The sequence below is a fragment of the Podarcis tiliguerta genome, assembly GCF_965153285.1.
Source record: "Podarcis tiliguerta genome assembly, chromosome: 12".
NCBI classification, from domain to species: Eukaryota; Metazoa; Chordata; class Lepidosauria; order Squamata; family Lacertidae; genus Podarcis; species Podarcis tiliguerta.
The window spans coordinates 14,911,314-14,934,273 of NC_139545.1; the positions used below are offsets into that span (position 1 = coordinate 14,911,314).

At 47.8% G+C, this 22,960-nt stretch overlaps 2 protein-coding genes across 18 annotated transcripts in view; one reads left to right on the forward strand and one right to left on the reverse strand.

The window, feature by feature from the left end:
- Positions 1 to 20,288, reverse strand: part of SH3BP5 (SH3 domain binding protein 5) — a 56,871-nt gene extending 36,583 nt beyond the window's left edge. The window contains exons 1-2 of one of the 2 annotated variants that reach the window (XR_014503351.1): positions 19,868 to 20,288; positions 14,498 to 14,560 (exon numbers count right to left, since the gene is read on the reverse strand). Coding sequence is in view for 1 of the 2 variants with exons in the window: in XM_083405070.1 (XP_083261196.1) it covers positions 14,498 to 14,560; positions 19,868 to 19,960 (156 nt within the window). In the remaining variant the exon portion in view is untranslated. The remainder of the gene's footprint in view (positions 1 to 14,497; positions 14,561 to 19,867) is intronic. The other variant, XM_083405070.1, reaches the window with a different exon arrangement.
- Positions 255 to 14,100, forward strand: LOC310660467 (uncharacterized protein). Of its 16 annotated transcripts, none has more exons than XR_014503379.1 (4): positions 255 to 558; positions 3,917 to 4,078; positions 11,407 to 11,527; positions 13,700 to 14,100. XR_014503379.1 is itself a non-coding variant. In XM_083405264.1 (4 exons), the coding sequence occupies exons 1-4, from the start codon at positions 547 to 549 to the stop codon at positions 13,865 to 13,867; spliced, it is 363 nt and encodes a 120-aa protein (XP_083261390.1). In that variant the 5' UTR covers positions 255 to 546; the 3' UTR covers positions 13,868 to 14,100. The 16 variants fall into 16 exon arrangements, 1 of the variants encoding a protein (XP_083261390.1); XM_083405264.1 differs by having other exon boundaries at positions 3,917 to 3,975; positions 13,697 to 14,100; XR_014503378.1 differs by lacking the exon at positions 11,407 to 11,527 and having other exon boundaries at positions 3,917 to 4,082.
- Positions 20,289 to 22,960: the final 2,672 nt, after the last annotated feature.

Sequence of the window (22,960 nt, forward strand, 5' to 3'; positions counted from 1 at the left end):
ACAAGGGCCATCGAGTCCAACCCCCTGCCAAGCAGGAAACACCATCAGAGCACTCCTGACATATGGTTGTCAAGCCTCTGCTTAAAGACCTCCAAAGAAGGAGACTCCACCACACTCCTTGGCAGCAAATTCCACTGTCAAACAGCTCTTACTGTCAGGAAGTTCTTCCTAATGTTTAGGTGGAATCTTCTTTCTTGTAGTTTGGATCCATTGCTCCGTGTCCGCTTCTTTGGAGCAGCAGAAAACAATGACGTCACAATACTCTTGTGATGTAGTTTAGTCTGCTACCAGGCAGGATGACAACAAAGGCAAGGTTGCCACTAGAAACAGGAGCCCAGTGCTTTGTGTCTATCCCTCCCAATATCTAGGGAAATCAGTGCTTGACTACATCATTCTCAAGTTCCCCATTCACTCCACCCAAAGTTTTGCCTGGCACAGGAAGATGCTGGCTGCATGATTCATCAGGGAGCAGGAAGCCCAGTGGTGTCAGTATGGTAAGAATGACTGGGCTGTTCATGACATGATGTAAATACGCTGCACCACTGCATGGCACAAGTGGTGAGGTTATAATAGTTATATACTTTGTACTTACTATCTAGCTATCTATCTAATTAGGATGTGGGTAGTGCTGTGGTCTAAACCACTGAGCCTCTTGGGCTTGCCGATCAGAAGGTTGGCAGTTCGAATCCCCACAATGGGGTGAGCTCCCGTTGCTCCGTCCCAGCTCCTGCCAACCTAGCAGTTCAAAAGCACACCAGTGCAAGCAGATAAATAGGTACCGCTGTGGCGGGAAGGTAAACAGCGTTTCCGTGCACTCTGGTTTCCATCACAGTGTTCCGTTGTGCCAGAAGCAGTTTAGCCATGCTGGCCACATGACCCAAAAAGCTTTCTGTGGACAAATGCCAGCCTGAAAGTGATGTGAGCTCCGCAACCCCATAGTCGCCTTTGATTGGACTTAATCATCCAGGGGTCCTTTACCTATGTATTTGTTAGCAACATCTTTCCATAATCTGTGCTATAAATACCAGAAAAGAAGTTCCGACTGACACAGGTGGCAAAGTAGGGGACCCCAGAAATCTCTCTCCAATGGCATCGTCCACTAAGCAGCATGGAGCTGTTGTCTATCTAACTCCAGCTTTGAAGAGTAACCATTTCTTCTGAGGGATAGCTCAGTCAACAGAGCATGTAGACTCTTTATCTCAGGGTTGTGGGTTCGAGCCCCACATTGGGCAAAAGATTCCTGCATTGCAGGGGGTTGGAATAGATTATCCTTATGGTTCTTTCCAACTCTACAATTCCTTGCAAGGATTAACACACACGCAAACAGTCTAACATCCCAACAGCAAGCCAGAAAAGGATGATAATTAGCAACACAAGGTTTCATTTACTGGTGAAGCAAACGTTTTAATTATAACCGACGTCTCTAAAAGCTTATTTCTGACTCTCTTTAAGAACTACGTGCTAGGATGACATCAGCTTTTATAATTGAGCAGCTGCAAAAATAGGACAGGAAAACAAGACAGGAGGACCATAATATCTACTTTCTGGAGCGTTGGTGGCTGGGCATAACCCTACTGTGAGCAGCTTAATCCTATTAAATAAGATGGGGCTTTCTGTGAAATTAAAGACTTGGGTGTATTATAAGCACTTTCGTTTTTCCAATAATTTCAAGCACTAGCCTGTATTTAATATACATCAATAGACAAGGACAAAAAAAAAACCTGCTCTTGGGGGAGAAAAGGATTTTTGAGTAGCAAAAAACAGCTGATAATTCCGTCCCCAGTATACCAGGATGACTTCCTCTCATGATGGATGTAACATGCTGTCTCAAGAAAGAGAAACCAGACAGATTTCAAGGCCCTTTGAAACCACACAGTGATTTAAAGCAGCAGCAACAAAGCAAATGTTACACCCATCCACACACCCCTCCAGATATCCCAAATTTTGAATTCCAGGCCTGAAAGTCAGACAAAGACGATTCTCCTGCCCTTCACAGGATGACAGGTTTTCAGATACACAGCGCTCAATTCTCAGCTATATGGCAGGCAAGCATGGGAGTGAAATTTATTCTCTTCCCGGGGTTCATATAGCGGAGAAGCTCCATTATCCTCTTGACAACCCGCAAGGCAGGGATTGGGATTCTGTTGACAGCCCATTACCCCAGTAGAAAGGAATAAATTGTTGACTGTAATATAAGCCGGCTTTGAAGCTGGGTAGGCTCTAGCTTGCAATTGGCTTTATTAATCCAGCACTAAATGTTTAAATCAGGACGCAGGTGGCGCTGTGGGTTAAACCACAGAGCCTAGGACTTGCCGATCAGAAGGTCGGCGGTTCGAATCCCCGCAACGGGGGGAGCTCCCGTTGCTCGGTCCCTGCTCCTGCCAACCTAGCAGTTCGAAAGCACAAAGTGCAAGTAGATAAATAGGTACCGCTCCGGCGGGAAGGTAAATGGCGTTTCCATGCACTGCTCTGGTTCGCCAGAAGCAGCTTAGTCATGCTGGCCACATGACCGAGAAGCTGTACGCCGGCTCCCTCGGCCAATAAAGCGAGATGAGCGCCGCAACCCCAGTCGGCCACGACTGGACCTAATGGTCAGGGGTCCCTTTACTTTAAATGTTTAAATAGTCAGAGTAAGGCCAATATTCCTGTTTCAAGACGTCAGGCTTTGGGTCTCCCCCCAAAAAAACCATTAGGAGCCATTCACACAGCCCCTTTCCCAACTGTGCAACTGCAAAGGGTAACTTATTCCCAATGTAAGATGAACTGGCAAAGCTCTGCTGACTGGGGCTGATGGGAGTTGTAGTCCAAAACATCTGGAAGGCACCAGATGTGTACATGGACCCCTTTAAGAAGGATAATGGCTTTCTGCAGCCACGCCCTAGTCTATGTTGAGCTTAGAAATGATCACATCAAGTCTGCAAATAAATTCCAACTTATCATTGGAGTCTCCCTTTGGAATTTTGAGCATCTTCATGTTAGAGACTCTTCACAGAGTCTGAAAATGGTCTCCCACGGGTCTTTCTCAGAATTACCACTGAGAAATTTGAAATGCCACTGTCTGATATAGATTCTCCAGTGGCCTAGTCAGGGGGCACAGGGGCGATTGCCCCAGGCACAAAATTGTTAGGGGTGCAATATTTCAACACCCAGTGCTGCCTCAATACAGCTCAGTGTGCCTCTGTCACTGGGTTCCATTGAAAATGGCTGCTGCATGCGAACCACGAAGTGACCTCTCCAGGCAATGGAATGACTCTTCTTTTCTTATCTCTGCGGCTGCCATCTCCTGGGTGACACGGACACCGTTAGGCAGCTGAATGTGCATTCACACTCTGTCTTTTCCTCTGCCTGGCCCCGGGCACTGGCAACCCATGGTACGCCACTGGCAAGACCAGAGAGAACGGGTGGGCTGTGAGCATAAGGACACTGCCTCAAACCATGCTGCCAGCCAGTGTGAACAATATTGAACTAGATGGATTCTGCCTAAGGCTGCTCCCTATGTTGTGATGCATTCACACGATTCTCAACTTCTCCAGTGATTTCTCAACAACTTCCCCAATCACAGTGGCAGCTGTTCTAAACCGCACAAGGGAAGGTCTCAAATTCTGCCTTGCGCTACGCTGCCAATAACATGAACCGCGGCGGGTGGTTGTTAGGCTACATCTGCCCCACAATTGGAAGAGCTTTGACATACTCTGGCCAAAGTGCCTTACTCATCGGCTCAAAGCTCCAGAGTCATTCTGCCGCCGCTCCCAGCTGCTCTGCTGCAGGTCTCCCAGCACTTGACCAGCTGTCCCACCTCAATGGGCCATTAAATATTTCCTTCCTTCCTTCCTTCATCGCCATTGTGTGCAGCATTCTGTTTTCTTAAAAGCAGAACAAATCATCTAATTCCGACCCCCTTTCCTTTTGTTTCCAGGCTGGCTCACCTTGCAGCAAATTCCGGTTCAAACTACAAGGTCACAGACGGCAGGACAAGTCAGTGGATCAGCCCAATTGAAAAACCAGTTAAGTGGGGATATGTGGTCCTCGGTCAGTTTCGTTTACTGCAGTCAGCTTTTAAAGGATTCCATTTTAACTGGTGTGTTGATATGTTAAGAACATTGAATGGGTGTTGTTGCATTGTGAATGGCAAACAAAGTTGATGGACTATGCCGTAATGGCAAAATTAACTGGAAAGCTCAGAAATCAAGAAGAGAAGAACTTTAATAAGGAATGGGGAAAGTTTATAATTTACGGTATTTTTTGCTCTATAAGACTCACCTTTTCCCTCCTAAAAAGTAAGGGGAAATGTGTGTGCGTCTTATGGAGCGAATGCAGGCTGCACAGCTATCCCAGAGGTCAGAACAGCAAGAGGGATTGCTGCTTTCACTGTGTAGCAATCCCTCTTGCTGTTCTGGCTTCTGAGATTCAGAGTATTTTTTTTCTTGTTTTCCTCCTCCAAAAACAGTCTTGTGGTCTGGTGCGTCTTATAGAGCAAAAAATACGGTATTTACAAGTCCACTGTTAGAAGGATTTTAACCACACTTGTAAAGTAATGGAAAGGAGGGATAATTTGGGATGAAAAATTCGGAGAAGTATTGATACACAGTTGTAAATAGTAATCCCGTGAGGACCCAGGGAAGGGATGGGGGGATGTCAGGAGATTCAGAGTAATCTCAATATTTGGATTCGGAACTATTTTATGTTGTACAGTGGTACCTCGCAAGACGAATGCCTCGGAAGACGAAAAACTCGCAAGACGAAAGAGTTTTTCGTTTTCTGAGTTGCTTCGCAAGACGGATTTCCCTACGGGCTTGCTTCGCAAGACGAAACATCTTGCGCCTTTTTTTTTAAACCGCCAATGCATTCCTATGGGAAACCGTCAATACACAGTGGTGCTTCGCAAGACGAAAAAATTCACAAGACGAAAAAACTCGCAGAACGAATTAATTTCGTCTTGCGAGGCACCACTGTATGTTTATACTTTTTAAAATCAAATGTTAAAAAGTTATTTGGGGGGAGAGAGTCCTGCATTGCAAAGGTTTGGACCAGAAGGCCCTCGTGGTTCCTTCCCACTCGATGATTCTAACCCTGAAGAGGATAATATAAAAGTTGGGAGGTCAAACGCATGATACATAGCGTCAACTGAACTGCAGATTACTAAGATATTTATGTTTAAGTGCACACTGTGACCCTTCCTATTCCCAATTCAGTATGCATGCATGAGCAAGAATCATTTCCTGCTCTCCTCCCTCCGCCAAACACACACAAACTAAGTCTTAGTTCTCGGAGATCAGCATTTACAAGCAGTGCCCATGAACTTTATGCTCTCAAGTACAGCAAAGGGATACGTAAATATGGGCCACAGCTCACGTTCAAAGCATCACTAAACGCTTGCCACAAATGAGAACACTGTGTTTGGTCTGAACCAGCATCAGGATGGAGTGCAGGCAAGTTAACCCTTTCCCCTCTTCGTGGTCCCAATGACCCTCCCCAAAATAAATTCTTGGAAGGGAAAACTTGCACTGGTGCCAATGGAAGTTTGACCTCCCAGGGCTAAGGGGTTGGGTTGAGTTCCCAGCCCTGCTTTCCCTTCCAAGCTATGCAAATGTTTAACCACCAGCATCAACTGCTTATGCACAATTCACGTCATGCTATGGAAGTGAGAGCTGGAGCATAAAGAAGGCTGATCACCGAAGAATTGATGCTTTTGAATTATGGTGTTGGAGGAGACCCTTGAGAGTCCCGTGGACTGCAAGAAGATCAAACCTCTCCATTCTGAAGGAAATCAGCCCTGAGTGCTCACTGGAAGGACAGATCCTGAAGCTGAGGCTCCAATACTTTGGCCACCTCATGAGAAGAGAAGACTCCCTGGAAAAGACCCTGATGTTGGGAAAGATGGAGGGCACAAGGAGAAGGGGAGACAGAGGACGAGATGGTTGGACAGTGTTCTCGAAGCTGCCAGCATGAGTTCGACCAAACTGCAGGAGGCAGTGGAAGACAGGAGTGCCTGGCGTGCTCTGGTCCATGGGGTCATGAAGAGTTTGACACGACTAAACGACTAAACAACAACAAGCTTTGCCCTTCGTTTCAAGCTTTGCAAATAAGCACTCAAGTTACTACCCTGCTGTTTTATTTTTTATTTTTTTTACCAGCCTGCCGGGGCCTGGCTAAAAAAGGGTGGTGAGACCCCCACACCCCGTTTGCAACAGGGCTGACTATCAGAGGGAAGATCTTTCATATCAAAAAGCCATTGCGTCCACACACACAATGCCAGAGCACTGCTGATGTGGCAAAGCAGCGCTCGCCGGTCTTAAAACAGTATTAGCGAAGAGTTCACTTCACAAAGGCTTCAATCATGAGCAGGAACACCAGACAAAGCCGCGCATTAAAAATCCCTCGGAGGACCTCCATAATCCTTGGCTGCAGCATTAGCGCTGGGCTCTGCACTTTGTGCCAACGGAGTTATGGATTTTAACCAAGCCCAATCAAAGGCTCATTAAGAAGCAATAGATTAATTTATACAAAACCATCAATAGCCCAGTGCCTTTCAATCCATTTGCTCTCTACCTTGCTGAGACCACCGCAGCACGCTTCAAGTCATCGGAGGAGCAGCGAGCGCTCCAGGGGGCCATAAACAATTGGGCAGAGAGGATACAGGATGCTATTTATCGTCTTGCAGAACTGAGGATGCCAAAGATACTGACTTTGCAGGCTGCTAGCCAAGCCTTTGTTTTTTTTAACAGGAGAACATACATGCATCAGCCACCGATTCTTGGATTTACATGTCATGGAAATCATTTCCACCATGTAAATTACTACCATTATTCATGAAATTTGTATATCGCTCTTAATTCGTAGATCTCAGGGCGGTTCACAGCACTGAAATACCAAAACGAAAACACAAAATAGGTAAGAAAAACAAGCAAAACAGTAACTATACTGCCGCGACTGTCGGTTCTGCACAGCCAATGATTTTGATACAGGATCTCAAATCATCCTCAATGTGCAAGCGAGCCGTGGCGCACTGAAAGTGGCGTCCAGCACATAGCGGCAGAAGCTGACAACAACTTCACATGTGCTGGGAAGTGCTAGAAGTTGCCACAGAGTAGCCTATCGCAGGCAGTAAGAGATGTAGCAATGAGAAAGGCCTGCACAACTCACAATTCCCCAGACCTAACAGGTCTTGTCAGTCTTGTACTGTGATCTACCAAATGCAGGGATTTATATATTCCACCTTTCTTTGAAGGACGTCATAACGGCACTCGTGGTTCTCCTACCCTAGCATTTTATCCTCACGACCAGCACTTAAAATTCTCCAGGCACATTTTGCAGCTGGCTATCACCCACTTAAGGGACACAGGTGGCGCTGTGGGTTAAACCACAGAGCCTAGGACTTGCCAATCAGAAGGTCGGCGGTTCGAATCCCCATGACGGGGTGAGCTTCCCGTTGCTCGGTCCCTGCTCCTGCCCACCTAGCAGTTCGAAAGCATGTCAAAGTGCAAGTAGATAAATAGGTACCGCTCCGGCGGGAAGGTAAACGGCGTTTCCGTGCGCTGCTCTGGTTTGCCAGAAGCGGCTTAGTCATTCTTGCCACATGACCCAGAAGCTGTATGCCGGCTCTCTCGGCCAGTAAAGCGAGATGAGCGCAGCAACCCCAGAGTCGGCCACGACTGGACCTAGTGGTCAGGGGTCCCTTTACCTTTACCTATCACCCACCTGCAACCAAGTGAAGATGCCAGGATGGCACCGGATGTCTCCCACCATCTGGAGACGCATTCCTGGGGATCCTCAAAAACGTTCGACTGTTTTCACACTAACCAGCAACACATCCTGTGGAATTCTATCCATTATATTTTATATGCACAATCAGAATCCATTTCAGGAACCAAAAAGTCGTAATGGAAAAAATGTGACTTTCGAGCAACCTGTCCCCAAAACGGCAACGAGTTGTTCTGATTTGGCGACTGCAACCCTGGCTTCAGGAGCGATGTGGCACCTGGCTTATATATCTGAGTTTCTCACACCCCTCGCGACAACCCTTGGAGGTAGGTTAGGCTGAGAGAGAGTGCAACTGTTCAAAGAGCACTCTGAATTTCTTTTTATTATTATTATTATTTTATTTTCAATGCAAAATCATAACAAGAATTACAAACATTGAATCCAAAATAATACTATACAAACAAAAAAGAACAACAGAACATACAAAAAAAGGAAAACAAGACAAAAAACAAGACAAAAAAGTATACCGTATTTTTCGCCCTATAGGACGCACCGTCCCATAAGGCGCACCTAGTTTTTTGGGGGGGAAATAAAGGAAAAAAATTATTTCCCCCCCAGGCGCGGGGTTGGGGAAGCCCGAGCTTCCTCTGACCCCAGCCCCCACACAGGCAGCTCTCTGCAAGCCGTGGGAGCCCAGTGCTGGCTCCCGCTGCTAGCGGAGAGGTCCGCGAAGCCTGGGCGCGCTGAGCTCAGCCCGCGCAGGCTTCGGCATGCAGGCACCTCTCCGCCAGCAGCGGGAGCGCTCCCGCTGCTAGCGGAGAGGTCCGCGAAGCCTGGGCGCGCTGAGCTCAGCGCGCGCAGGCTTCGGCATGCAGGCACCTCTCCGCCAGCAGCGGGAGCGCTCCCGCTGCTAGCGGAGAGGTCCGCGAAGCCTGGGCGCGCTGAGCTCAGCGCGCGCAGGCTTCCGCATGCAGGCACCTCTCCGCCAGCAGCGGGAGCGCTCCCGCTGCTAGCGGAGAGGTCCGCGAAGCCTGGGCGCGCTGAGCTCAGCGCGCGCAGGCTTCGGCATGCAGGCACCTCTCCGCCAGCAGCGGGAGCGCTCCCGCTGCTAGCGGAGAGGTCCGCGAAGCCTGGGCGCGCTGAGCTCAGCGCGCGCAGGCTTCCGCATGCAGGCACCTCTCCGCCAGCAGCGGGAGCGCTCCCGCTGCTAGCGGAGAGGTCCGCGAAGCCTGGGCGCGCTGAGCTCAGCGCGCGCAGGCTTCGGCATGCAGGCACCTCTCCGCCAGCAGCGGGAGCGCTCCCGCTGCTAGCGGAGAGGTCCGCGAAGCCTGGGCGCGCTGAGCTCAGCACGCGCAGGCTTCCGCATGCAGGCACGTCTCCGCCAGCAGCGGGAGCGCTCCCGCTGCTAGCGGAGAGGTCCGCGAAGCCTGGGCGCGCTGAGCTCAGCGCGTGCAGGCTTCCGCATGCAGGCACCTCTCCGCCAGCAGCGGGAGCGTTCCCGCTGCTAGCGGAGAGATCCGCGAAGCCTGGGCGCACTGAGCTCAGCGCGCCCAGGCTTCAGCATGCAGGCACCTCTCCGCCAGCAGCGGGAGCGCTCCTGCTGTTTGCGGAGAGGTCCGCGAAGCCTGCATTCGCCCCATAGGACGCACCCAGATTTCCCCTTCATTTTTGGAGGGGAAAAAGTGCGTCCTATAGGGCGAAAAATACGGTACATCTACAAATAAAACCATATCATCACTCTAATCTAGTCAATACATACATATACACATATTGACTTCCTTTGTTCTAAGACCTCAAAATTTTTACTCTTACTGTATTGTTGTGTCTAATGTAGATTATTTCCATCTTTGTACTTTTTACACCATTTTTCTTTTTCTTTAACCTTGTAAAGCACCATTCATTACATACAGATATGCTTACTCCAGAACAATGTTTTTTCATATACTCTTTAGCACATCCCCATTCTTTTAATAATTCCTGGTTCAATTGTCCCCTTATGAATGCTGTGAGTCTTGCCAGATTTGTATATTCACAAAATTTAATTTGCCATTCTTTCATTGATGAAATTTTACTCCCTTTCCAGTTTTTTGCTATAAGCATCCTGGCAGCTGTCGTTGCATAAAGGAATAATTTCCTTTGATTGTCGGGAATATCGTTTGTGATTATACCTAAAAGGAATGCCTCCGGTTTTTTTACTGAAAGATATTTTAAACATCTTTTTGATTTCTTCATAAATTTCATTCCAGAATTGTTTCATAGGTCGGCATTCCCACCACATGTGAAACATTGTTCCATTGTTCCCTGAATTTCATGGCTGAGTGGGGATTTGAACCAGAGTCGCCCTAGCCCACAAGTCTTAACCAATATTTGCAGACGTCAAAGCCAGGTTTATCAAGCATGCAGCCCGATGGATCACAATTCATGCAGACCTAGAATAATGATGGCTCTGCAAAGAGCAGGACGTAGAGAGATCGATCCACCTCTTCCGGGTCTCTCGTGCCACAGAAAAGGGTGCAAAGGAATGCCTAGCTAAACAAGGTGGTACCTGTGGGTGGCATGGCTCCCTTGAGATCTTCCCCTGGCACACACAAGGCCTCAGAACCACCATCACATAGACCCCAATGACAAGGTGAAGACAGTGGTTACCACTTTCTCCCTTGGAAAGTACGTGGAGCTGAAAGAGGAAGCTGGAAAAGTGCCACTGGTTCCCACATCCTCTTTCAGCTGAATGTGCTTTTTAAAGCTCAGAGTAATTCGACGGAATCCAACTTTTACCTTGGAAAAAGGGTGAGCACTCTGCCTCTTTCAGCCTCTGGGAGAAGGGCTGGTTTGAGAGAGGGAGGAGAGAGGTTTCCCATTGCACCGCTAAAAAAACCCCAACTACGTCCTGGGGCTTCGAAAGGTTGGTAACCTGGATATAAACAGCAGCAAAGAAGTACAGACATACCTAGGAAGTCAAACACAATCGGTTCCGGAAGTCTGTCCAACTTCCAAGGCACGGCTTCCCATTGGCTGCAGGAGCGTCCTGCAGCCAATCGGAAGCCGCACTGGACGTTCGGCTTCCGAAAATCATTCGAAAACCAGAACAATCCCTTCTGGTTTTCAATCGTTCGGGAGCCGAAATGTTCGAGTTTACAGGCATTGAGCTTCCGAGGTTCCACTGTACAATGGATGCATCCTCTAGCTATTCTGCCTTCCCACAAAGGCGCTACTGACCAAAATTCTGGCATACATTAAAGGTAAAGGGACCCCTGACCATTAGGTCCAGTCATGGATGACTCTGGGGTTGCGGCGCTCATCTCGCTTTACTGGCCGAGGGAGCCGGCGTACAGCTTCCGGGTCATGTGGCCAGCATGACTAAGCCACTTCTGGCAAACCAGAGCACCGCATGGAAACCACCGGAACGGTACCTATTGATCTACTTGCACTTTGATGTGCTTTCGAACTGCTAGGTGGGCAGGAGCAGGGACCAAGCAACAGGAGCTCACCCCATCGCAGGGATTCAAACCGCCGACCTTCTGATCAGCAACTCCTAGGCTCTGTGGTTTAACCCACAGCACCATCCATGTCCCACACTGGCATACATTAGAGAGAGGCAAATTAGTGCTTTCGTGCAATTCTCATCTGGGACCCACCGCCTCAAAAACATCCCCCAACATTCATAAATTACAGACAGCCGTGTCCTCAATTGCCCTTTGTTTGCAGAGATCAGTGCCCAGAGGACTTATTAAGAGACCTCTTCTCCGAACTGGCGACATCTGCCCAGAATAGCCTCTTCTCCTTTGCCAGGCCCCTGACTGACAACATCGGTTACCCTCGGCTGGAGGTAGGGAGCTAAAGTTTAAAAGGCCAAGCGACAGGAAAGGAGAATTTAAGGAAGCGCTATGTTGCTTCCTTCAAAATGGCCTAGGGAACAACAAATGCAAGATATCGGACAAACGGGAGCAGAGAACAAAAGGGGAAAAGAAAAGAAAACAACATGATTGCTGCCTCTCTCTACCCCCCAACAAAACAAAATGCTATTCCCTGCTTTCAGTCAGCATGCATTTTATTATGTTCTTACTATGTTTTTATCACTGGTGTTCTGTAATGTGTTTTTAATGTTGTACACTGCCCTGGGATCTTCTGATAATGGTATGTAAATTGATATTGTTGTTATTGTTGTTTCGTATGCAGCACGATACTGAACATCTCGTGAACAGTTATTTCTAAACAGCAGCCGAAGCAAGAAAAATCATTTAAGACACTGGTCCTCCAGTTGTTGTTGGACAACACCTCACAGAGTCATAGAATTGCAGAGTTGGAAAGACCACATGGGTCATCAAGTCCAAAGATGCTACAATGCAGGAATCTTTTTGCCCAATGTGGGGCTCAAACCCACGACCCTGAGATTGAGCCCCACGCGCTACCCATCAGCCAAAGTCAGCAAAGCTAATAACCGGGGATGGTGGGCGTTGCAAACATCTGGAGGGCTTGAAGCTCCCCACCCCTGCCTTAAGATTCACTTCATACCACCAATCCTAGCAGAAAGATGCATGAATTTAACCCGGGTAGGGGGAGCTGCACTCTGCCGACGGGGGTTGATGGGAGCTGTAGTTTGACAACATCTGGAGAGCCACATCTGGATTCAGTTCTGTGCTCCAAAAAACAGAAAGCGTAGCTTGCAGGGATGAGATCAGCCAGACTGAAGTAGGTTAGAGCTTCAATTCTCAGACATTTTGCTACCCGAGGCAGAGCAGCAAATGTCACACAGCCCTTTCCCTCAAGTCGAGGCACAGAGTACTCAAGGCCGACCAACATATTTTGGCACCCGAGGTAGAAAAATCCTACAAGCTTCCCCTTTCCCTGGCAGTAACGGTCAAGTCCCCTAATTAACAACTTGCTGCCCTCTGATGACACTCACTTTGTCTAATGGTAGGGCTGGCCCCATCCATTTTGCATGCAGAGCGGTACAAGGATTGCTAAAGAGCATTAAGGTGAATGCCCAATACTCCTTCGGTTCTGTCAAACATGTGGCTCATCCTCTCCCGATCTGTAAAATGGTGGCAGAGGGGCAGAGGAGAAATATTCCCACAGCCCAACATTCTGGTCCACTCTGTGGCTTGTTTGTTCCATGCTCGGCTGCCACAAGGAGAGAGAGAAATGCCCCTTTTCAAACCTTTCTGAGAGTACTTAACGTATAAGGTGAAGGGACCCCTGACCATTAGGTCCAGTTGCGGATGAATCTGGGGTTGCGGCGCTCATCTCGCTTTATTGGCCGAGGGAGCCGGCGTACGGCGTACATGTGGCCAGCATGACTAAGCTGCTTCTGGCGAACCAGAGCAGTGCACGGAAACACCGTTTACCTTCCCGCCAGAGAAGGTACCTATTTATCTATTTGCACTTTGACATGCTTTCGAACTGCTGCTAGCTTGGCAGGAGCAGGGACCGAGCAACGGGAGCTCACCCCGTTGCGAGGATTCGAACCGCCGACCTTCTATCGGCAAGTCCTAGGCTCTATGGTTTAACCCACAGCGCCACCCACGTCCCTACTTAACATATACTACTACATTTTTTGGCTTTCTATCTGTTGCGGCAACCTTTCCTCATTTTGACAGTCAATGAGCAAAGCTGCGAGGCGCAAGCATATCCATTTTGAGACTATGTGCTTGTGGAACTGGGATTTTTACAAGTATGCGTTCCGCTTTTGTGAGAAATCCACCGTTGGGTGTGGCTGCACCCATAAATATTAGGCAGGCGCTTCCGTCCTTTTTTCGATACCTTCTTTTTAAAAAAGAAAACCAAGCGAGCCTATCCAGATGCGAAATTGTATCCGGCCTATCCGTATTTTAAAACTATCCATTTTAACGATCGTTTTGATATTTCCATTTTGCCTTCCTGTTTTTAAAGCCCGTTGACTTCTTTGGCATTTTCTTAGGACTTTTCCAGGTTGTTTTTGATTAAGCTGTATATAAATCTGGCAGAAATAATAAGAAGTCTTTCTTTCATTTCGAAGCAGCATCTCAGGATCCCGCAAACGTTGGCGGAAGCGCCACAGGAGGGAGAGAGAGAGGAGGAGGGAGCCCTGCCAAATTCAAAAGCACCGTTTGCATACCTACACGCAGGATTAATTACCACTTTGATTGCTACACTCCTTATCCCTTGGTGCAGGATATCACAGGACTAATGAAATTCAAAGCATTGTACAAAGTAATGTCATTCAATTTCAGTGTCTGAGCAGGAGGAGTGTGACCTACTTTCTCTTCGTCTGCTGGCTTAGTCCATGCAGACATTTTATTTTTATTTTGCCGTTTCTCTGGTGTGTGTGTGTTTTGTTTTTGTTAAGTGGCCAAGACAAAAAATCCAAACAAATTCCATTCTCTTAAAAACAACAACAATAATAACAACCTTAAAAATGTACCGTATTTTTCGCCCTACAGGACGCACTTTTTCCCCTCCCAAAATGAAGGGGAAATGTGTGTGCGTCCTATGGAGCGAATGCAGGCTTTTGCTGAAGCCTGGAGAGCGAGAGGGGTCGGTGCGCACCGACCCCTCTCGGTCTCCAGGCTTCAGGAAGCTGTCCGCAACCCTTGCGCGCCCGGCAGGAGTTTCCGCTGGGCTCTCAAGGCTTGCAGATAGCAGCCTGTTCTGGGGGCTGGGGCGGGGGAAATAATTTTTTAAAAATTTATTTCCCCCCAAAAAAACGAGGTGCTCCCTATGGGCCAGTGCGCCCTACACCAAAAAATACGGTATATACAAAATCTCCAAGAAGAATGTGTGTTCATACAAAGCAGCAAAGCATTTTTAAAAATGGTACCTCGAGTTCTGTTTCTCTCCGATTGATAGCATCTGTGGATTGATTCAGCTTTTCTAGTTCCCCCTGGAAGAAAGCCAAAAGAAAGCACATGTTGAGAAATACGACACCGACAGAGCTGGGATGGACTCGGGTTATTAAGTGTCATCTGGCATTGCGGGGAGAGGGGCCTCAGCTGGAATGTGAAATGGAAACGGAAGGGTGGAAGGTATTTTAACTGCGAGGCCAACATTTACGGCGCTGGGGCCTCTGTGGTGAGGTGGATTTGGGGACAGGGAAGAGGGAGAGGCTTCGGGCACCTTTTGAAGGCCGCAACGGAGGGTTACGTTTTCAAGAGTTATTCTAGTTCAATTCCAAAGCTGTTCCTCTTTATGACTTGCAAGTCATCAGTGCAAATCGGGAACTGAACTTCTCCCAGAAGGGCGAGAAAGTGCATCTGAGGAAGAACAAACAGTGCTTAGGAAAAGAGGCCTAAACCATCGCAAGGAGTGTGGTGGAGTCTCCTTCTCTGGAGGTCTTTAAGCAGAGGCTTGACAACCATATGTCAGGAGTGCTCTGATGGTGTTTCCTGCTTGGCAGGGGGTTGGACTCGATGGCCCTTGTGGTCTCTTCCAACTCTATGATTCTATGATCGCTTAGCGACAGGCAAGATCCAAATTCGAGAGAATGAAATGGATTTTCTTCCCCCATGTTTAAGATTCCAGGTATCCATTCCTCCCCGCTTTTTCCTTTCTTCTAACCCTGCTAAAATTAAGAACTAAAGTATTTAATTACAGTCATACCTCGGGTTACAGACGCTTCAGGTTGTGTGTTTTCAGGTTGCGCACCGTGCCAAACCCAGAAGTACCGGAACGGGTTACTTCCGGGTTTTGGTGCGTGTGCAGAAGCACTAAATCGCGCTTTGCGCATGCGCAGAAACGCCAAATCGCACTTTGCGCATGCGCAGCGGGTTGCGAACGTGCCTCCCACATGGATCACATTCACAACCCTGGCGTCCACTGTTCATGTTTATCCCATTCCTTCTCCACAGAGCTTGGGGTGGCATACAGGATTCTCCCTCCCCCCCACCCAAAAAAATCATTTTATTATCCTTACAACCATAGCTGTCAACGTTTCCTTTTTAAAAAAAGGGAAATTCCCTTATTCCGAATAGGATTCCTCGCAAGAAAAGGGAAAAGTTGACAGCTATGCCTACAACAACCCTGTGAGGTTGCTAAGACTTCAGAGTGCACGCCTGGCCAAAGGTTCACGGCTGTGTGGAGATTTCTCCAGTAGGTCCAATATTTCGACCCAGGAATACTTAGTATTTATATGGGCTCTTAACAACAGCCCCCTGCTTCGCCTACATTTGAGGCAGGAATCCTGACAAACGAGCTGCCAGATAAGACAGCAGTCTTTTTGTTATTTTCAAGGATAACAATGGTACATAATACATATAATGTCTGTGCTTTCAATTCGTACAGGTGGGAGACACTGCTGTCAAAGGCCTTGTGGGGAGAGATGGGGGGAAGGAAGAGGGGATAATCAGAGGTAGAAACTAGGATAGAAAAAGTTATGTGCAGTCTTACTTTGGAGTCAGGCAGGGAGACATTTCCCCTCCTGTGCTCTCAGTGGCAGCCATTTTATTATTGAGTCTCAGACGCCATACATGGCGACAAGCAGGGTGGATAAAAATCAATTATTTTTTTAAAAAAAAATAAAAAAATCAGGTTTTTTTTAATATAAATTGATTTAAAAAAAAATGGATTTTTCTTAATTTAAATTGGATTTTTAAAATAAAATGCTTTTGGAGGAAAAATCTTTCTAAAGATAGTTTTCTACTTAAGTTACATTATAGTCCAAAGGCTATTATCAGGAAATAAGGATTTGTTTTAAGTTTTTCATGTGTGCTAAAACTCAGTCTAAGGTTGTTGGGTTGTTTGTTTGTTTGTTTTAAAAAAAACCTTGTTCAACCACATCAGTTAACAAACATGGATACACATGCTATGTTATTGTTTCAGTTAAATAAATTGTTTAAATTGCTATTAAGGAAATGATTGTTTTCCTCCTTCCAATAAAGTACAGCAGAAAAGTTGTCCAAATATAAACAGTTAAATTATTAAACAGCACAATAATTTCATAAGTATCAGTCTATATGTATTTCTAATAGTACTACCCAATCAGCAGTTTTTCATATAACTGTAAAAACTGTAAAACCTTCATCTGGTTGTAAAAATTAAGATTATGCCAGAAAGAATAAGTCTTTCTGCAAAAAAATATATGATTTAAATCAAGTCTTACTGACTAGTGATTTCAATCGTGATTTCAATCGATTTGATTTAAATCAAATCCACCCTGGCGACAAGACTTCTCAAAGCGCTCGCATTCTCTCAATCCCCAGTCGCAAAATGCGCCCGGCTAATTTCAAACGCTGGGGATAATGGTCTTTCATTCTTTTGCATACCGTATGTGCAGAGTTTTTGTGTGATGTGTTCTTTATGTGTTTGTTTCTGTTGGCGGCAGGAGAGCCCAGCGCATTTTTGGTCCTCGTTTTGCAGACAGCTCACCTCCTGACATTTGAGCCAGGAGACATCTGAGCCAGGGACTTTCTGCCTCACGTATCAGCTTAACAACATGACATTTCATACATCTGGCAGCATCTCTCTGATTGTCGGTATGCAAGCATGGGAAAGGCACAAAGGCCATTTTAAACACACGATCGGGTTTTGAGCTCAACTGGTGGCTATGTAGGAATGAAGACAGACAGCTGCATTCATTTCTCAAGTTACCTGTTTAGCTAAAGACCCTTTTTGACTCTCCACCCATCATTTTGCCCCCCAACTGATTTGTTGAGACTGAGAACTTTTTAGAACTTTTTCATGTGTTAAAAATGGACGGAAATATCTCTTTGGTCCCTGCTGGCAAAGATGCTGCTCAGCTACTCCTCTCTCCTGACGGGACATCTGCAGAACCTGTCACAGGAGAGGGAGGGAAAGAAAACAGTTTCCCTGCTGGGATAGCTCAGTTGGTAGCGCACAAGACTTTTAAGCTCAGGGTTGTGGGTTCAAGTCTCACCTCGGATGAAAAACTCCTGCATTGCAGGGAGTAAGAACAGACGACCTATGTGGTCCCTTTCCAACTCTATAATTTTATGATGCCATGACCCCATTCAGCCCTGCAAAAACAACCGACAAGAGGAAGGAATTGTTGTTTTCGTGGGCATAGGGTTTTTTCTTGTCTCTACAGACAAAACATCAAAACAGTACACATAGTAGTACAGTGGTACCTCTGGTTACGTACTTAATTCATTCCGGAGGTCCGTTCTTAACCTGAAACTGTTCTTAACCTGAAGCACCATTTTAGCTAATGGGGCCTCCTGCTGCTGCCACGCCACCAGAGCACAATTTCTGTTCTCATCCTGAAACAAAATTCTTAAATTTCTGGGTTAGCGGAGTCTGTAACCTGAAGCGTATGTAACCTGAAGTGTATGTAACCTGAGGTACCACTGTATCTTAATTTGGAGAAGAAGAAAACCTAAACAGTGAAATTGACAGGGATGTTATACATTTATAATTTTAGTCATAGGCCACTTTCACACCTGAAGCTTTTCAAAGCAGCTTGCTTGTTGCATGAGATGGAACAAGGAACCGTCTTTTCCTGTACTGCAGGTGTGGGGGACATTTATAGCAGGGGACGCTATTTGTGAACCGGCAGAGCGGAGAGGGGCAGCAACTGAAACTGAGAGCAGGATCTTCGTCAAAGCACTAATGCACCTCTGATTGTAACCAGTTATCTCAGCGTCTAACTCTTAGCTGAAGTAGTGTCCAAGCAAGATTGCACATTTGATTGACCCTGGTAAAAGACAGACAATTGGAGCTCGTGGTATGTGAACAAGGTTGCAGTTGGTCAATTCTGTTGCTAATATCGGCCAGGAATGTGGTCAATGGTTTTAAAACTATAGGGAGCCAGTGTGGTGTGATGGTTATTGAGTGTTGGACTAGGTCCTGAGAAAGCGGGATTCAAATCCGTACACGGCCATGAAGCTCTTTGCCTGGCCTACCTGACAGGGTTGCTGTGTGGATGAAATGGGGAGGAGGAGAGCTTCTTGGAAGATAAAGGTGGTATATAAATTAAATAAACAACAACAAACCACCTCCATTGTTCTGCCCAGACACTGAGGTCCAGCAGCGAGGGCCTTCTGGCGGTTCCCTCGCTGCGAGAGGTGAGGTTACAGGGAACCAGGCAGAGGGCCTTTTCGGTAGTGGCACCCGCCCTGTGGAATGCCCTCCCATCAGATGTCAAAGAGAAAAATAACTACCAAACTTTTAGAAGACACCTGAAGGCAGCCCTGTTTAGGGAAGCTTTTAATGTTTAATAGGTATCTTAGTGTTCTGTTGGAAGCCGCCCAGAGTGGCTGGGGAAACCCAGCCAGATGGGCAGGGTATAAATAATAACTTATTATTATTATAACAACAATATGGGGGGCACGAGGCTTAGTTCAGTGGCACAGCATCCGCTTGGCATTCAGAAGGCTTCAGGGTCGAAATCTGGCATCTCCCCGTGGGGCTGAACCCCGGACAGTGGCTGCCAGACAGTGTAGGAATACTGAGCCAGTATAAGCCAGCGCTCTCTTCTCCCCCGCCTTTCTCTCTTGCAAGACGCCACCACGACCTTCAAAAGCGCTCTAGCGCAACCTGCTCCGGCCTGTGGCATCCCTGGGCGAGAGCCCCTCTCCACCCTCATCCCTTCCTCTCCAGCGCTCGCCCGGAGCCAGATCCCTTGCCTTTGGCACGGCATCCTAAAAAAACAAACCCCAAACCCAAGGAACCCGACCCTCTGACAACGACCGAGGGCAGAGAGAGAGAGAGAGAGACCGCCGCCAGAACAGGGTGTGGGTTTTTCTCGCCGCTTGCACGTCGCCGCTGCTGCTTCTTAGAAAGGGAGAAGAGGGAAGGCGACGAGGAGAGGCGGCTGCTCTTTCCCCAAAAGCACCCTTTGCACAATTACGAAGGAGAGATCGGCGGACCCCCTTGGCTTTGCCGCCTGCAGAAGGACCTTGGCAGAAACCTAATGAAGCACCCAAGGGTGGGGGGGTGCGCATGGCGGCCGGCAACGCCCCCTCCCCCTTTTTCAGGAATTTACACGCGGCTTTTTTGGGGGGGGGGAGTGGAGAGGAGAATCGGCTGGAGAGGCGCAAGCGAGCGCCACGCACGCACACTTTCCCAATAAAAGGCGCCCGGCCCTGCAACCTCCCCAAAATGCGCACGCCGATTTCCCCCCGTCGATGCGCCCACCATGTGCGCTCCCCGCGAAGGGGCGTGAGTGAGCGGTGGGGGGGGGGGGGCTAAATCGGATCCCCAAGAAATCCCGAACCTCCTCCCTCCTGGCCATTACCTGGATCCTGGGATCCACTTCTTCCTCTTCTTCCGGCTGCTGCGGGAGCTGCTCGGCGTCCTCCGCCTTGGTCCTCCGGGTTGCAGGATCCATGTTGTTGGTGGCGACGTGGGTGGGTGGGGGAGCCTTCTGTGCCCAAGGAGGGGGGATCTGGCTGATCCTTCTGAGCTGCAGCTGTTGTGGCTTTCTTTCTCCTTCCCTGCCGAGGGTCTTCGGTATCCTCCGGAGGAAGGAAAAAGGGAGTTTGCAGCAGCAGCAGCCCCCCTCGCCGCCTGCGCTTTGCGCGCCTCGCTCGTCGCCAGCCGCCGCTCCGTTAAGCGGAGAGGAAAGGAAACGCGCCTCGCCCCCTGGCTTGCAGCATCAGCGGCTGCCGTCGCCAAGCGGCGCTCGCTGACACCCAGGCATGGTCCGCCTCCTTCCGACGCTGCTAAATCAGAGGCCCTGCTTTTTAAAAAAAGAAATCCATCATCCACTTTGCAGCCTCCCTCCCAGCTCAGCATTTCCTCCCCTTCTGTTATATTAAAAGGAAATAGGAACAGGTGTGGTGGTGGGGTTTGAAAATAGGTCAAGCTACACAGAAGAGTCTTTGCTGCTTTTAATGTTCCTGGGATATTGTGTGTGTGTGTGATGTAATTTGCAGCAATCTACTAAGGAGATAAAGGCATGCACCTTAAACACCCCGTTATGGTGGATTGATTTCTAGGGAGAGGCACATCCACGACAACGCAAGTGGGAGACTTCTTACAAGTGTTGCTTGCGCCCCAACACTGAGCTGTTGCAAATTTCCTTGTGAATGTCGCCTTCGTTTCCCAATGCTCTTGCGTCGCGCGCTGAAAAGTGTCACCAGGAATTTGCACAATGTCGTGTTGCCAAGGGACGCCCGCATTCTGTTAACACCCTGCCATAAGGGCTGGATCCATCATTCTGTTCTCACAGAGGACGACTAGATGCTTCTGGGCTGCCCGAAAGCAGGACCGCAGGGCCACAACTCTCACCCGTCCTGAGATTCCCAGCAACTCCAAGACATAATACTCCCTATGTGGAAATACAACAGAGCCATTATGTTGATAGCCTCACCCTTCTTGAATTTATCTAATCCATTTTTTAAAGCCATACACATTCGTGGATCCCTGTCACTAAGGAACTATTTTCACATTTCCCCTCCTCAATAAAAAACAACAAAGAGCCTTAGAGCCTTGTGGCACCTTGAAGACAATTTTTTAATGGCATATAAGCTTTAGTGACCTCACATATGCAGATGACACAACCTTGATGGCAGAAAGTGAGGAGGAATTAAAGAACCTTTTAATGAGGGTGAAAGAGGAGAGCGCAATATATGGTCTGAACCTCAACATCAAAAAAACGGAGATAATGGCCACTGGTCCCATCACCTCCTGGGAAATAGAAGGGGAAGAAATGGAGGCAGTGAGAGATTTTACTTTCTTGGGCTCCATGATCACTGCAGATGGTGACAGCAGTCACGAAATTAAAAGAAGCCTGCTTCTTGGGAGAAAAGCTATGGCAAACCTAGACAGCATCTTAAAAAGCAGAGACATCACCTTGCCAACAAAGGTCCATATAGTTAAAGCTATGGTTTTCCCAGTAGTGATGTATGGAAGTGAGAGCTGGACCATAAAGAAGGCCAACTGCTGAAAAATTGATGCTTTTGAATTCTGGTGCTAGAGGAGACTCATGAGTGTCCCATGGACTGCAAGAAGATCAAACCTCTCCATTCTTAAGGAAATCAGCCCTGAGTGCTCACTGGAAGGACAGATCCTGAAGCTGAGGCTCCAATACTTTGGCCACATCATGAGAAGAGAAAACTCCCTGGAAAAGACCCTGATGTTGGGAAAGATGGAGGGCACAAGGAGAAGTGTATGACAGAGGAAGAGATGGTTGGACAGTGTTCTCAAAGCTACCAGCATGAGTTTGACCAAACTGCAGGAGGCAGTGGAAGACAGGAGTGCCTTGCGTGCTCTGGTCCATGGGGTCACGAAGAGTCACGACTAAACAACTAAACAACAATAACAAGCTTTACTGCACTTCATGCATGAAGAGTTACCTTCAGTTGGCCGGCAAACATAATTACTTATTTCATAAAATTTATGTATGGTTTGATTGGGGGAAAAACAAACCACAAAATGGTCATCATCCGTCTCATTTATACACTGTTTCAAAGGTGACTTACACAATACAAATGAATATAACACAGACATTAAAATCAGATACAAACAAAAATTCACATACTTATCCAAAATAGAGGAACAAGTACCACCCAGCCCTCTCTATCTATATTTACAAATAAGTCTAGCCTGGGAATTGGTGGTGGGAAACAATGAGTGGTCAGAGGGAGAAGAGGGAGAAGACTGGGAAGAGGAAGTGTCGGAAGCTGAAAAGGCAACAGGGCTTAGTGAGCTGGGAGAGTCTGTGGCAGAGAGAAGTCTAGAATCAGGAGCGTGGGAGGAAGGAGATCAAGAGGCAGAGATGCGTCTGGCTGATGACATCATGGGTGTTTTCCCCTCCTGCTGCGACCAGCTCACCTCAGCTCTGGTCTCCCAGAACCAGCAAAGGCCTGAAAATGGCGGAGAAGAGGCTGGTAGCACGCAGGCACATTCTCCAATTGTTTGGGTAAAAGCCCTGGAGAGGAGGGGACTTAAACGACTGGGAGGAGGTGGGGACTTTCAGTCTTGGCAACTGGTTTTCATGGAGCGAGACCACCAGTAATGGGCTGCTCTGCTCATTAGGCCTGACACTCAACCAAGGTTATGCTTTTGCTAATAAAGCGTTAACTCTGAACTGTGTGATTACCGACCAGCACACTTCTGTGACACGACACCGCCCAGGCGGGCAAATTGCCAGGGATGTTGGGGTTGTGGTCCAGCAATGTTTAGGAAGGCCACAGGTTCCCCCTGCCTGTACCATGGGGGAGAAATAAGCTGCGGGTTAAATCAATGATGCTGCTTCTTAAACCAAGCAGCGTTTCAATGCAAGCTACTAAATGCCAGAAGTTTGGATTCATCTTTCAGTGCATGACTGCTGGGAAGTTTTGAATGAAGAGTGGGAACATCGTGACCAGTTCAGAGCGTGTTGAAT